This window comes from Coregonus clupeaformis, chromosome 27 (assembly GCF_020615455.1).
Source record: "Coregonus clupeaformis isolate EN_2021a chromosome 27, ASM2061545v1, whole genome shotgun sequence".
NCBI classification, from domain to species: Eukaryota; Metazoa; Chordata; class Actinopteri; order Salmoniformes; family Salmonidae; genus Coregonus; species Coregonus clupeaformis.
Window position 1 is genome coordinate 25,060,272 of NC_059218.1, and position 16,258 is coordinate 25,076,529.

The window sequence follows — 16,258 nt, forward strand, 5'->3', positions numbered from 1 at the left end:
GTGCATGATTAACATTCCTGAGGAGTCTGTGATAAGAGCATAGAGGCATCTGAACACTTTCTGCTCCCCAGCACTAGGACACTGGTAGAGCAGGGGTATTCAACCACGGGTTAGCACATTTTTTAAATATTTTTTTTTAAACAAAGAAAACCAATTATTGTTGGCAACAACAGAGTAAACACATTTTTAATTACATACCTAGAGTAGAAAAGAGGATAATCTTCTTTCTAATTATGTCAACTCCTAATATTGAGCAAATTACACTCACTGGCGTATCTGACATAGGCTTTGGAAAAAGTACTCGCGAATAGGCTACTTAGGCTTTCTTGACTTGGACATTTGTTTTTGTCAACACATGGCTAACCTTTGTTTAACCAGCTAATAGTGCTGAGCGATTAACAGTAATAAAAAATAAAAAAATTGGGGGGGGGGGGGGTTATTAAACTACTAATTGACCGACGTCGGCCCAATTACTTGAATTCCATTTAGTTCTGTTTTTTTTGTGTGAGCCCAACACGTAGTTGTCTCTAGAGCGAAATCAAATAATTCACGAAAGAAATCAAGTCAAGAGGACGCTGGGCTGAAGGGGGTTGTAGTTTTCATTAAGCAAATATTCAGTTCAGCGCAGAAACGTGGTAATTAACTACAATGACCATAATCCATTGCGCCAGTTTTCCCTGGCTCAGACGGATCAGAGGGGAAAAGGAGAAGCGAGAGGTTTCACCAAAGATGTTCTAATTGTTCCATCTGTGGTTTCACTCTCGCCAAACTCTTCAAAATAAGCCCAATGCGTTTTTATGGGCTTACTTTGGACCTAAGCTTGTCGCCTGCCTTCCCGCCTTTAGGACAACGACTCCCATTAGGGCGGAGACATCAAATCAAATTTTATTTGTCACACGTGTTTAGCAGATGTTATAGCGTGTGTAGCGAAATGCAAGATATGTAAACATTATTAAAGTGACTGTAAACATTATTAAAGTGACTAGTGTTCAATTTCTTAAAGTGGTCAGTGATTTCAATAGGCAGCAGCAGCCTCTAATGTGCTAGTGATGGCTATTTAACATGGCCTTGAGATAGAAGCTGTTTTCATTCTCTCGGTCCCAGCTTTGATGCACCTGAACTGACCTCACCTTCTGGATGATAGCGGGGTGAACAGGCAGTGGCTCGGGTGGTTGATGTCCTTGATGATCCTTTTGGCCTTCCTGTGACATTGGGTGCCGTATGTGTCTTGGAGGGCGGGTAGTTTGCCCCCGATAATGCGTTCATCAGACCGCACCACCCTCTGGAGAGGCCTGCGGTTGCGGGCGGTGCAGTTGCCGTATCAGGTGGTGATACAGCCCGACAGGATGCTCTCAATTGTGCATCTGTAAAAGTTTGTGAGGTTTTTAGGTGCCAAGCCGAATTTCTTCAGCCTCCTGAGGTTGAAGAGGCTCTGTTGCGCCTTCTTCACCACACTGTCTGCGTGGGTGGACCATTTCAGTTTGTCGGTGATGTGTACGCCAAGGAACTTGAAGCTTTCCACATTCTCCACTGTGGTCCCGTCGATGTGGATAGGGGGGTGCACCCTCTGCTATTTCCTGAAGTCCATGATCATCTCCTTTGTTTTGTTGATGTTGAGTGAGAGGTTATTTTCCTGGCACCACACTCCCAGAGCCCTCACCTCCTCCCTGTAGGCGGTCTCGTCATTGTTGGTAATCAAGCCTACTACTGTTGTGTCGTCTGCAAACTTGATGATTGAGTTGGAGGCGTGCTTGGCCACACAGTCATGGGTGAACAGGGAGTACAGGAGGGGGCTGAGCACGCACCCTTGTGTTTCCCCAGTGTTGAGGATCAGCGAAGTGGAGATGTTGTTTCCTTCCTTCAACACCTGGGGGCGGCCCGTCAGGAAGTCCAGGACCCAGTTGCACAGGGCGGGGTTCAGACACAAGGCCTCAAGCTTGATGATGAGCTTGGAGGGTACTGTGGTGTTGAATGCTGAGCTATAGTCAATGAACAGCATTCTTACATAGGTATTCCTCTTGTCCAGATGGGATAGGGCAGTGTGCAGTGTGATGGCGATTGCATCGTCTGTGGATCTATTGGGGCGGTAAGCAAATTGAAGTGGGTCTAGGGTGACCGGTAAGGTAGAGGTGATATGATCCTTGACTAGTCATCTCAAAGCACTTAATGATGACAGAGGTGAGTGCTACAGGGCGATAGTAATTCAGTTCAGTTACCTTTGCTTTCTTGGGTACAGGAACAATGGTGGCCATCTTGAAGCATGTGGGAACAGCAGACTGGGAAAGGGAGAGATTGAATATGTCCATAAACACACCAGCCAGCTGGTCTGCGCATGCTCTGAGGACGTGGCTAGGGATGCCGTCTGGGCCTGGCAGCCTTGCGGGGATTAACATGCTTAAATGTCTTAATCACGTCGGCCACGGAGAAGGAGAGGCCACAGTCCTTGGTAGTGGGCCTCGTCAGTGGCACTGTGTTATCCTCAAAGCAGGCAAAGAAGTTGTTTAGCTTGTCTGGAAGCGAGACGTCGGTGTCGGCTGGTTTTCCTTTTGTAGAATCTTGTCATTATTTCCAGACCTCTGGACTGATACACTTTTACGCCTGCTACGTTGATACACACAGACTGCATAGACCACATGAGAGAGGAATGTACACAACACAATGACGAGGGAGACAGTTTGTGAAAGTATGCCTAATCTAATTTGAAGAACTAATACAATTATATTGTCAGACAGCTCTGCAGCATATTTAGGCAAGCTAGTTAAATAGGATGGCTAAAGACAGCACAGTATGGGGAGCACATAATGTTAGATGGCCAGGCTGGCTGACTGCTACTGCCTGAGGAAAGATGATTACTTTAAGGAATGAAAATAATTAAGTCATCAAATAAACACTAAGTAATATACACAACTGAAATATTTAATTATTTCATAGTAATTTCCTATTTTTCTATTAATGTCTACCCAATGTGATCAGAGACAATGGAATATTTTCAATGTTTTGTATTTGAATATTCACTATTTGGGGCTTTGGAATTGTTACGTCATCATTTTATCACCAAAATTGAAAACTGTGATCATTTTTTCATAATTGAACCGAAACAACCTAAAAAAGCACTAATCTCTCAGCACTACCGGCTAAACAGCTGATCTTAGCAAAAATGTGTTTGGAGTTACCTTTCCAGCAAACATGCTGACCACACCGCTCGCGTTACATGCACGAGCGTTGCAAAATAAATACATTTACACAGACATGTTATTCAATCATTTCATCCAAACTGCTAACGAGCATCTGCGTAGCCCAGGCGCTAAAATAGAACTTGGTTCTATGTTTGAGGCTTGACGCGCTGCAAGTCCCGCCTCTCCCATCTCCTCATTGGTTTTTAGGAGCATATACCCACGTAGGTGATTGAAAGATGAACTGAGGTCCACACGCCAGTCCAGTTGGTGGTGGTAATGCACCTTAAGGTTGGTTGCCAACCGCCATATAAAGTCCACAGAAGAAGAAGAAGACTAAAGGAGGAGAGATTACTAGAAACGAACTAGGTTACCCTTTGATCTGTGGATTAATTGTCGGAGTAGAAAACACACGATTTTGTGTGACTCAAAGTGGGTCAAAATTCTACAAAGATCAAGAAAAAAGGACCTTGTGCATTTCAGGTAAAATAACAACCCAATGTGTGTGCCCGGTCTAATCAGCATGTAATAGGCTGTTAGAGTTTACACTTCCTATTCCAATTATAATGTGGGGAGTAGGCTTGGGCGGTATACTGTATATAGCGTATACCGGGGTATTTGGAAATAGCCACGGGATGGTTTTTCAATACCGTCAATACCGTTTAAACCATTTCTGTGAAGTTGTTTTTATAAACTTGAATATTTGTAGCTACTTTAAGTAAATACCTGCAGTCAACTTGTGCAATACGTTAGGAGATAAAGATTGCGTTCTTCATTTTACCCGTCACATAATTTTTCATTATGAAGCTTACCGGTAGTCCCCAGTCATGTGGTGTTTGTATACAAGCACACAATGACTAGAGACCGGAGCCTTGTGAGTCACTCACTGTTGTGCAGCATGCGCCAGGTGATCTAGTTACAGTATGGAATTCACAACTAAATGTTTGCCAGCTAGATATCTTATAACTATAACTATTAAGTTACTGCAGTTGTGCATTTTGTTTTCTAATTTAGTAGCTAGTTAGCTATCTAGCTAAGTGTTAGCTTCTTCCAAAATCAAGCTTTGTATGGTAACAGCAGAGAATCCCCTCCTGGATCAAGAGCCTTGCTATCTAATATTTGTTTTGTGCTTGCAGCAACCTTGTGCTTGCAGCAAAACAACTGTAGGTACTTGTATAAATTTATGAGCTGGGATGTCTGTCCTGAAAATACAGTAGTTTAGGTCAGAGATGCGCTCATTAGCATTTAGTTAGCATTCGCCATGGGATTTTACATATACTTGTTAGCATTGCTAACCTTCGGATTACAGAGGCTGTGGGGTTAGAAAATAGTGCCCCTTGTGTTCAGTGCCAATATTACCACAAGGTCGGTATGAAGGTATGACAATCTTGATACCACCTAAGTCTAGTGGGGAGGTCAAAATAATGGAAAACTATCTACCAAATCTATTAATTTGGCAAGGAGAATGTTGATTACTTCTCCTTGCCATTATCATTCACCTGATGATAAGACAGCTAATTTTTTGCTAACGTATGATGGGGGTCCCTGGGTCGCCAGTTTGCCTGGGAGGGGGTCCCTTGGCAGGAAAAGGATGAAGACCCCTGTGGTAGAGGAGTGTCCTGATAACGGCGGAGTGTGATTGCAGAGCAAAACTTCACCATTCAGACAATGATCAGAAAATAAGGTCTCTCAATCTATAATCATTCTGGACATTTGAGAACGACCCAAACCAAAAATCTCAAAACAACAGAACCTGTATCTTTCTAACTATAGGCTACAAGTGCAAGGGTGAGCATGAGGAATGACAGCTTGATTTCTTAAAGTGAGCGACTGAAATCAATCGAACTCCAAGGCTATGATTCAATCCGCAAAAGATCAACGCTTAGATTTTGTAGAATGAATATGGGCAGGCGGGGGCTGTCTGGTGAGGAAATAAGACAGATGGAGGAAGATAAACATATGAGTGTACTGGGTAAGAAATGAGAGGAGAGGGGGTAGACTGGTCATAAGTGTGTGGGCACTAACAGCGCATCCCGCCTACACATGTACATTTTACTGACCTCAAATACCTCTGCTCTTAGTGAGGAGTGACAGCAGACAGACATACTGCATGACATGACAGCATACTCAGAGAGAGGGAGAGAGAGAGAGAGAGAGAGAGAGAGGGAGAGAAATGGAATGAGACTTAAAATGAGGCTAGAAAGAGAGGAAAAAGAGAAACACTCAGCAGTTGCTAGTGGAGAGGCTATAACTACAGCATATCCTGGATGGATCGATGGGGGAGAGAATCCATCAAGCAGTGATTAAATATGTGTGGAACTCTTGACAGCTATGACAGAGTTTGTATGAGCAACAGGGATGAATTTCAACTAACCACAAACACACTGACAGAACAGAGGATACAGAGATTGGCCAAGTGGAGTTTATCACTACCTCCTTGACCTCTGAGATCAAAACAGTGACTAGGGCCATTAGAATCCAAACAACAGTCCAGTTCCATGACGTAGAACCAAGCCACTTGAGGCGAAGTTGGAGGGAGGGAAAATAAGTCACGCTTGGGTGATTCTGTTGCATCACCTCGCTGTCGACACCTGTGACTGGTGACGAAGAGCTTGACGCTGGATCAAGCATGAGATCTGGAGGTCTAACCACTGTTTAGAGATCCTATCTGGATCTGTGGCTGGTGCCCGCTGTAGACTAGTTCTCTCCCCCCAGCTCTACTGTGATTAGGTCAAACATTGGTACACTAAACATGAGGGTGAGTGAACCTGCCACACAGAGAGGGACAGGTGTAAAATGCTAGGCTTTATTGACTGCAGAAGAATTTGCCACACATAAGGCTATGAGTAATGTAAACTGAAAGATAGGTAAATTGTGGGCTAACTTTCTTCTTGCAAATTCAGTAAGTGGATATCCTTCCAAGGAGAGATTTGCTAATTTTTTCCAGGAAATACAGAAAACGTCATTCCAATTTAGAGACAGTTTTTTCATTTTTGGTCTATGTGTGTATGTAACTACCGCTATATGAAAGTGTGTGTTAAAGTTATTTATCAACATCCACTTTGCTGGAAAGTGTTCCAGGACTACAGTATATTGTCTATTAAATCATTTTGTTGTGCAATCCTTGGCACATGGTGCATTTCAGAGTCTTCCATTACAAATCAATTAGACTGTTGAAACTCAATGTACCCCGGATTTCCCCGAATTTCATTAATCTTTGATTCAGGCTAATCTATTTAGCTCATCTTTGTTTCAAGTAGGACAGAGCGTAGGCTTGGAAAATAATTACAATGGTACACTATAAGGCCTATAGTCTTAAACCTCTATAACTCAGTTGAACTTTTCTTTGCACTCAATGTAGAAAAGGAATAAACAAGATGCAAATCTTAGCAAAGAGTGAAAAGGAAACCCTCATAAACAAAAGTAAAACAGGCCCAGCCTGGAATCAGATGTCCTTGTATTCTCTTCTCCCCCTTCTTTACTCTGCAGCAACCCAGTGTGTCTGGCTTCCTTCTCCCTCCACTTTCCAGAGCCCAGGAACGACAGAGGCCTCACACGGAGAGATAGCTCATCTTCTCCCTCTCTCTACCCCTGCCCAGCGCAATTAACTACCCTACAGTGTCCTCTCCTTCTCTGACCATCTTTGTCTTTCTCTAAGAATAAATTTCAAAACAACCTTATACTCCATACCAACCCCTACTGCCGTTCCTCAAATTCTTACCTTCCAAGTAGCAGCTGGAGGAGGACGAGAGGCCTTTCTTAGATTTACACCCCACCAATTTCAGGCAAATCTCCAACATTTTCATTTGCTTTCTTTCGCTTCCACTTGAAAAATCCTGTTCGTTTATCGGCCCAGTGTCCCTTATGTTTCCTTTTGCCGGCAGATCAAAAGAAAAAAAGGTAAAAATGTCCCCTAGTCTGTCTTGAAAAGACAAAGAACAAAAAAAATAACAAGGGCTTCTGCTTTTCTCCTCTCAGAATCTTTGGCTGTTGTGGCCCCCTTTTCTCTCCTCTCTTCCACCAAACAAAAGCGAACTGTGCTGCCCGGCAAAGTCTACAAACTTTGTAGTCCTAGCGGCTCCATCTTTTTTTCTCTCTGGTTTTGGTTAGCTCCTCTGCGGAGGAGGCAGAAGCGACCCAAAAGTGTACCCGTTCTGGCCGAAAGCTGGCTGGACATGCGGATGTGTCAGTTGAGTGGGTATTAAGGCAGTCCGGATGGTGCCATTCCCTCTCCTGTCCCCTGTGTGTGTGTCCGTTAGCATGAGAAGCACAGGGACTCGTGCTACAGGCTGCCAACAAAGGGCCTCTTTCAGGCTCTGCCTGCTGCACTGAATGACATCAGATGGCTGGGCCCTCCCACCTCCCCCAATACACACTCAAGAGAGAGAGAGAACTACTACACACACACACCAAGAGGAACGCAAACAGAAAGGGTACAAAAAACGCATCCAAAGCGACAGATGATTGACAACCAAATTTGAAGTTGACGTAAATGTAAGTTAAAACTGAAAGATCCAGTCAGATGTTTCTCTTTGTCCTTCTGTTGGAGAGTCACAAGACACTTTTTCAAAAGCCTTTCTCCAACACTTCAAACTCCCATCCCTACTTTTCCTTCTCCCCCTCTGTTTCCCCCTCTCTCTTGCTCAGATCTGAAATGCTTACAGGTTAAAGAATGGGGTCTGGAAGCCGGCTGGCTTTTTAAAAGCACAATAGCTTGAGCTCAGAGTAGAGAGCTTTTCCGCAGTCAGATAACAGAGAAAAGTATGCCCTCCCCCTGAGCCCTTCCTTAACTTTTTACACTGCTCAAATAAGGTTAAATTGCCAACTGGAGGTGAACTGCGATAATTGTGAAATCTAATATGTCTCAACTGATAAAATAGACTTTAATCTAAAATAAACATGCAGGGCCATGTGCTTCTAGTGAGTGAATGTTAGACAATTTCTGTGAGGAACAAAGAATCTTTGGCAGAAGTCAGGCACTCTTTCGACATGCCTTTCTCTAGCTCTGTCTTCCCTCAGCTGTCTTTTTAGAGTGGCCATACTTAACTCAACAATGGGTTGTGTCATACTTCTGCATCTTATGCCTTGAAATGTTATCAACAAGAGTCACTAGAATGAATAGGCTATAAAACAGGCACGATCACGTGGTCTGTCCAAAACCAGAACATTTACAATAAAAAGGTGCAGCGGTAATTGTGGGCAAATTAAGAGTTACCGCTTTAGACAGAAGGCAATGTTAAATATAGGTATTCTTTGGATAGATTTCTGACTTCAGTCATGAGCAGTATCCCTCAAAACTGCTGATTATTCACTTTCCTTGCCTTTATGCAGACGCTAAATTAAAAAGTGTGTGTAATACCACTTCAGCGGGTGACTCCAGACTGGCGGGAACCTTAGATCTGTCACTCCACAGCCAAGAAGTACGCTAGCTGGCTAACACGCTATAGACTAGATCTGACACTCCACAGCCAAGAAGCACGCTAGCTGGCTAACACGCTATAGACTAGATCTGTCACTCCACAGCCAAGAAGCACACTAGCTGGCTAACACGCTATAGACTAGATCTGTCACTCCACAGCCAAGAAGCACGCTAGCTGGCTAACACGCTATAGACTAGATCTGTCACTCCACAGCCAAGAAGCACGCTAGCTGGCTAACACGCTATAGACTAGATCTGTCACTCCACAGCCAAGAAGCACGCTAGCTGGCTAACACGCTATAGACTAGATCAAAAATAAGGGAACATTTACAAATTATCCAATGGATTATTTAAATTTTCTGGTAAAAAAGTGGCGGTGCAAAGAAAAGCTGTTTGGCTCAGCTCAGTTGCGACTCCGAAGAGGAAAAACTTTGTAGATGTTTCTGATTAATAAACAATGCCATGCTTCAAGCCCAAATATGTCACTGACTAAAACAGGAACTTATTGACATCAATCGTTGTGCAACATCATGGGTAGCTCAGTTGGTAGAGCATGGCGTTTGCAACGCCAGGGTTGTGGGTTCGATAAAATTATGTATGCACTAACTGTAAGTCGCTCTGGATAAGAGCGTCTGCTAAATGACTAAAATGTCAATGTAAATGTATGCGCTGTGCATTGTCTTTCAGCTGAAAAAAAAGTAAATTTCCACTTTAAGGCTACCCAATGGACTGTGGATCCAAAAGCATCATAGGTTTGTATTGGTCAACTTTTTCATTCCAGTTACTGTATCTTAACTGTATGACTAATGTTGGGCGTGGAGGGGGATGACATCTAGGCATCTATAGGCCAGAGGTTCTCAAAATGGGGTCCGCTATTGAATGTTACCAACAACAGATTAAACGACTTTTGGCCAAGGGATCCGTGGAATAAGTTTAAAGTGTGTAACACAATACAACAAGGTCATATTATTCATCAACACTTTGTTCTTAACCCTGGGCAACATGGGCCTGGGAGACTCACAGGGATATTGGTATCCACAGTCCTTCACTAATTATCCACTAACTCAATACTATTATTATTTGTTTTACATAAACGCACTGTAATTTAAGCTTTAAAACTGCGATGTTCTCTCTCTGCCTCATAGCAAAATGTGTAGAATTGCAGGATATTAGCTTGAAAACTGCTAAATGTTATTTTCAATGCCAAGAGATGGGCCTTTAAAATGTTCCTTTCCAGGGCTCCGAGACTTGGTTTGTCCGGCCATGCACTGCCTAAGTCATAGTAAAACCCCTTGTATGCTATTTTTATATCACTCAAGTTGTGTTCTGATTATGAGGGGGTTCCTGATGAATATGCTATCACAAAAGGGGTCCCCCGGCCCCAAAAAGTTTGAGAACCCCTGCTATAGGGCATCCTGACACATGGTGTGAGACTTAGTAATGACCTAAGTTCCCAGAGCATCCAGTCACATGCCACCAGGCCCTACATCCTCGCAGCCTGGCATGGTAAACGTGTCATCTCACCCACACACTAATCAAAGAGAAACGCACCTGCTTCCTCCATCTCCCCGAAACTCCATTAACTCACCATAGAGCGGAGAGGGGATGAGGAGATATGAAGAGAAGGCGCTGTGAAAAAGCGAGGGGGGGAAAGGTTGCAGATGGAGAAACACGAAGCGTATTGTTTGGTGATGAGCTCCTAAGAGAATTAATCCATTGCGTTTCATATAATCCGTCTCTCTGTGTGTTAACAGTTAGCTGACATACACAGGATGATTTTCGGCCCTTTTCCTATTTTGCTCCATTCTCTGATCCCTTTTTCCAACCCCTCCAGCACAGGAGAGATAAACTAAACAAAGCAACGTGGCGGAAACACCTTTCAGATAACATTTTAGTGTTGACAAAAACCCTTACACAGCTTTGTGATTACATGGGACAAGGAAAATATTCAGACCATGTCCAGGTAGTATCCGATATTTTAAAAGTGACAATTATGTGGAAAATTGAGTAATTTCACACTTGCCCCTCTAGTGTATGTCACCTAGGAATGCATTTGAAGAACTTCATTTGAAAAAAAAATATTAAATGTCCAATTGGTAATTACAGCTGCTATGACCATTGACTAATATGGACGATATCTGGTACAAAGGACCATGAAAAGGAGTAAAAGGCCTCCTCGGATAGGTAGTAGAGTGGTGATAGGTAGACATTACCAATAAACTGAAGAGGAAGTAACCATAGGTTTCCAACACAACAGAAACACTGGTATTGCCAGGGAATACGGATCTACAGTGCCTTCAGAAAGTATTCACCCCCCTTGACTTATTCCACATTGTGTTACAGCCTGAATTCAAAATGGATTAAATAGATTTTCTCTCTCCCATCTACACACAATACCCCCTAATGACAAAGTGAAAACATGTTTTTAGAAAATGTAGCAAATTTATTGAAAATGAAATACAGAAATATCTCATTTACATACAGTGCCTTCAGAAAGTATTCACACCTCTTGACTTTTTCCAAATGTTATGCGCCTGAATTTAAAATGGATTAAATTGAGATTTTTTTGTCACTGGCCTACACACAATATCCCATAATGTCAAAGTGGAATTATGTTTACAAATTAATTAAATATGAAAACCTGAAATGTCTTGAGTAAATAAGTATTCAACCCCTTTGTTATGGCAACCCTAAATAAGTTTGGGAGTAAAAACGTGCTTAACAAATCACATAAGTTGCATGGACATACTGTGTGCAATAATAGTGTTCTACATGATTTTTGAATGACTAACTCATCTCTATACATGTCTGTAAGGTCCCTCAGTCGAGCAGTGAATTTCAAACACAGATTCAACCACAAAACCAGGGAGGTTTTCCAATGCCTCGCAAAATGTATGTAGTTCTGTCCTTGAGCTGTTCTTGTCTATTAATGTTTTGTATTACGTCATGTTTCATGTTTTGTGTGGACCCCAGGAAGAGTAGCTGCTGCTTTTGCAACAGCTAATGGGGATCCTAATAAAATACCAAAGAAGGGCAGCTATTGGTAGATAGATTTTTTTTTTTACGCAGACATTGAATATCCCTTTGAGCATGGTGAAGTTATTAATTACACTTTGGATGGTGTATCAATACACTCAGCCACTACAAAGATACATGCATCCTTCCTAATTTAGTTGCCGGAATGGAAAGAAACCGCTCAGCGATTTCGCCATGAGGCCAATAGTGACTTTTAAAGAGTTACAGAGTATTATTGCTGTGATAGGAGAAAACTGAGGAAGGATCAACAAGATTGTAGTTACTCCACAATACTAACCTAAATGACAGGTTGAAGACTTATTGACTCGAGACATTACAGCTTTTTATTTTTAAATAATCTGTAAAAATTAAAAAATTCAAATTTGACATTATGGGGTATTGTGTATAGAAAAACAATCTCAATTTAATCAATTTTAAATTCAGGCTGTAACAACAAAATGTGAAACAAGTCAACGGTTGTGAATACTTTCTGAAGGCACTGTATATAATCCGGGCAGCTTTCTGCCAACTGCCCTATAGTCACATCCAGACATGGGACTAAGAGCGAGGACGTCAGTCAGTTTATCATCAAGTCGTCTTAGCGTCTCTCTCAAACACACCAGGTGTAAGTAACCTAAGCTGAACATTTAACACACACGTCTCACATGTACCAGGAGACTAACAATGTCACAAATGTCAGCCATGCAAAGCTTGGCCATCGTCCTGCCCATCTTAGTGTGGGAACGTGAGGTATTAGACCCAGAATTCTAATTAGAGAAACAGAGAGGCGCCCAGCTGTAGTTCAAATCAGCATTTGTAGTGTTATTACACCATACTAGCCTCCTCATTCCATCGCTGTGCCTAACTAGCCTAGCGCCATCAGTGTTCGACTCCCTCAACTTACCTCGGTCAGTCAGACAGTGAGGAACCAGGCATGTGTGTTTACTCAGGGTCACTGGAGAACGCAGCCTGGGTGTCTCGGCCTTGCAGGCCTGGGGATGAGGAGAGGGGTTTTGGGTTCCACATATCCCCCATCAGCATGGCACAGCTGGGGTGGGAGATGGGCCACTCAGGGTGGGGCACGGGTGTAAGGTTTTGGGTAGGGTAGTGTGTAAGGCAACCGGGGTGATAACTCAATGGTGTGTGTGTGTACATGCATATCTGCCTCTGTACCGATGACTTGGCGACTACATACAGTGAGGGAAAAAAGTATTTGATCCCCTGCTGATTTTGTACGTTTGCCCACTGACAAAGAAATGATCAGGTTTCTTTGAACAGTAAGAGACAGAATAACAAAATAATCCAGAAAAACGCATGTCAAAAATGTTATAAATTGATTTGCATTTTAATGAGGGAAATAAGTATTTGACCCCCTCTCAATCAGAAAGATTTCTGGCTCCCAGGTGTCTTTTATACAGGTAACGAGCTGAGATTAGGAGCACACTCTTAAAGGGAGTGCTCCTAATCTCAGTTTGTTACCTGTATAAAAGACACCTGTCCACAGAATAAATCAATCAATCAGATTCCAAACTCTCCACCATGGCCAAGACCAAAGAGCTCTCCAATGATATCAGGGACAAGATTGTAGACCTACACAAGGCTGGAATGGGCTACAAGACCATCGCCAAGCAGCTTGGTGAGAAGGTGACAACAGTTGGTGCGATTATTCTTAAATGGAAGAAACACAAAATAACTGTCAATCTCCCTCGGACTGGGGCTCCATGCAATATCTCACCTCGTGGAGTTGCAATGATCATGAGAACGGTGAGGAATCAGCCCAGAACTACACGGGAGGATCTTGTCAATGATCTCAAGGCAGCTGGGACCATAGTCACCAAGAAAACAATTGGTAACAAACTACGCCGTGAAGGACTGAAATCCTGCAGCGCCCGCAAGGTCCCCCTGCTCAAGAAAGCACATATACAGGCCCGTCTGAAGTTTGCCAATGAACATCTGAATGATTCAGAGGAGAACTGGGTGAAACTGTTGTGGTCAGATGAGACCACAATCGAGCTCTTTGGCATCAACTCAACTCGCCGTGTTTGGAGGAGGAGGAATGCTGCCTATGACCCCAAGAACACCATCCCCACCATCAAACATGGAGGTGGAAACATTATGCTTTGGGGGTGTTTTTCTGCTAAGGGGACAGGACAACACTGCATCAAAGGGACGATGGACGGGGCCATGTACCATCAAATCTTGTGTGAGAACCTCCTTCTCTCAGCCAGGGCATTGAAAATGGGTCGTGGATGGGTATTCCAGCATGACAATGACCCAAAACACACGGCCAAGGCAACAAAGGAGTGTCTCAAGAAGAAGCACATTAAGGTCCTGGAGTGGCCTAGCCAGTCTCCAGACCTTAATCCCATAGAAAATCTGTGGAGGGAGCTGAAGGTTCGAGTTGCCAAACGTCAGCCTTGAAACCTTCATGACTTTGAGAAGATCTGCAAAGAGGAGTGGAACAAAATCCCTCCTGAGATGTGTGCAAATCTGGTGGCCAACTACAAGAAACGTCTGACCTCTGTGATTGCCAACAAGGGTTTTGCCACCAAGTACTAGGTCATGTTTTGCAGAGGGGTCAAATACTTATTTCCCTCATTAAAATGCAAATCAATTTATAACATTTTTGACATGCGTTTTTCTGGATTTTTTTGTTGTTATTCTGTCTCTCACTGTTCAAATAAACCTACCATTAAAATGATAGACTGATCATGTCTTTGTCAGTGGGCAAACGTACAAAATCAGCAGGGGATCAAATACTTTTTTCCCTCACTGTATCCCCACTGCTACTCCCCTCCTCTCTCTTTAGCCATACCTGCCTGAGTTAGGATATAGTAGGAGACCTGTTGCCAAAACAGACCCTCTGTCAGCATTGCTCCATTGGCCCTTTGATTCAGGCAGCCCAGACCTCCTACAGGGCATAGCTGAGAGAGACCGAGCCCATGTGATTGGTGGATGGGGCCTTTTATGATGCGATGGCCAGATACCACTGATGGCCCTTTTCTTCTCAGTCGTCGGGGAAATACTCAGGGGGCGCCATGGCGAGGAAGCAGCACCTGTGCTAATCTCCTCATCGCATGCTGGAATGTCGAGACAGTGAATGCAGTTGAAATGTTTCAACACAGACACGAGGCAGATACATGCGCACACACACACACACACTCACACTACTGGTAGGAGGAGCAGAGGGAGATGCAGTACACTTGTGTATACACAAACACAGGAATAGGATTTAGATTACGCACACAGACAGACATATTCACAAACCCAAAACGGCCTCTTCGATAGTCAGAGACAATGCCATAATTGAAATGTTTTGGTAGTGGAGTGGCCAAGTCTTACGGATCCCAAAAGCGTCATTTGTTTTCATGAATGATGAATCATCTGACACAGAAAGAAAGGAGGTTAAAACAATATGGAGCAGGAGAGGGCTATCAGACAAATGAGGCCTACCACGAAAAAATGCAACAGGACGCTGTCACGATACCAGTATCGCGATACTACGGTACCAGATTTTCCTTGGCAAAAAAGAATACACGAAGCAGACGAAACTCTATGCTCCTTTAAAACCTACTTTTGTAAAATATTGTGTGCTACATCTTGCAAAATAATTTTTTTGGACAACATAAGGCAGTTTCTTCCAACATTAGGAATGTTTTCCTTAAAAATGATGTCCGCTTCATGTTTTGTTTCCTTTTCTCCCTTACTTCCTAGTATCGCGATACTGGTATTGTGACAACACGTGGGTGTGTCTTTCAAGTTGTATTACTCGTATGTACGGGATACGCATGGTATACATCGTCCAACAAAATGCTTACTTGCAGTTTCCTTCTCGACAATGCTACAACAATAAGACATAATAAAATACAAACTTAAAGTAAATGGCAGTAGGATAAATGTATTTTATCTTTTTGCATAAGTATAATACAGGAATGCACAATTTATTGTCCAATATTTACACATGTATTTGAGAAGGGTGAGTGAGTGAATGAGTGTTAGAGAGTGTAGGCCTGTGTGTGTGTGTGTGTGTGTGTGTGTGTGTGTGTGTGTGTGTGTGTGTGTGTTGGGGGGGGGGTAGCTCCTCCAGTAAATCAGAATTTTTCAAAACTCATAATTTGACCCAGACAACTGGCAATGGAGCAACATTTGATATTCCATTGTTTTATGAAGATGCAGAACAGAAAAGCCAAACTCTAGCGAAGGAAGGAGGTAAGTGGGTGTGCGGGGGGAGCTGGTGGAATATTTTCCTCTATGACAGAACTGACCATACCTGGGTCTATCTCCCATTTGGTGAGCACAGATACCCTGTTAACGGTTATGAGGTCCATCTACATAAAATAATACATGGTAGTGGCGGCAGACTCAGTTACTTCAGTCTAAACCAGGCCAGTTGTATACACTTAGCCCAGACGCAGTGAACAGGGCACATGCAGTAAATGCCTCAGCTCTTTTTACAGGCTATCGACCTTAACGAGACGTCCTGCAGATGTTTCTAGGTCTGAGAGGGAGAGGGCCTGTCTGTCCAGAGAGAGAGAGTGGTTATTAGCCTATGATAGGAGGCTGGGAGCTGCAGTGGAGGAGTCACTGGTTGGTTTTCTTTGTGTTTAAGTGGATCCAGATGCAGCCAGCATAGCGGCCCCTTGTATAGCTC

General features: G+C 43.2%; 1 protein-coding gene across 2 annotated transcripts in view; it reads right to left on the bottom strand.

The window, feature by feature from the left end:
- The window catches only part of LOC121541667 (tyrosine-protein kinase ABL1), a 49,670-nt gene that overhangs the window by 15,949 nt on the left and 17,463 nt on the right, over positions 1-16,258 (bottom strand). Inside the window, exon 1 of one of the 2 annotated variants that reach the window (XM_041850868.1) lies at positions 6,895-7,511. The exons of the other annotated variant lie outside the window; for it this stretch is intronic. Within the exon in view, the coding sequence (XP_041706802.1) occupies positions 6,895-6,979 (85 nt within the window). The 5' untranslated portion in view covers positions 6,980-7,511. Of the gene's footprint in view, positions 1-6,894; positions 7,512-16,258 lie in introns of those variants that run through there. 2 annotated transcript variants of the gene reach the window in all.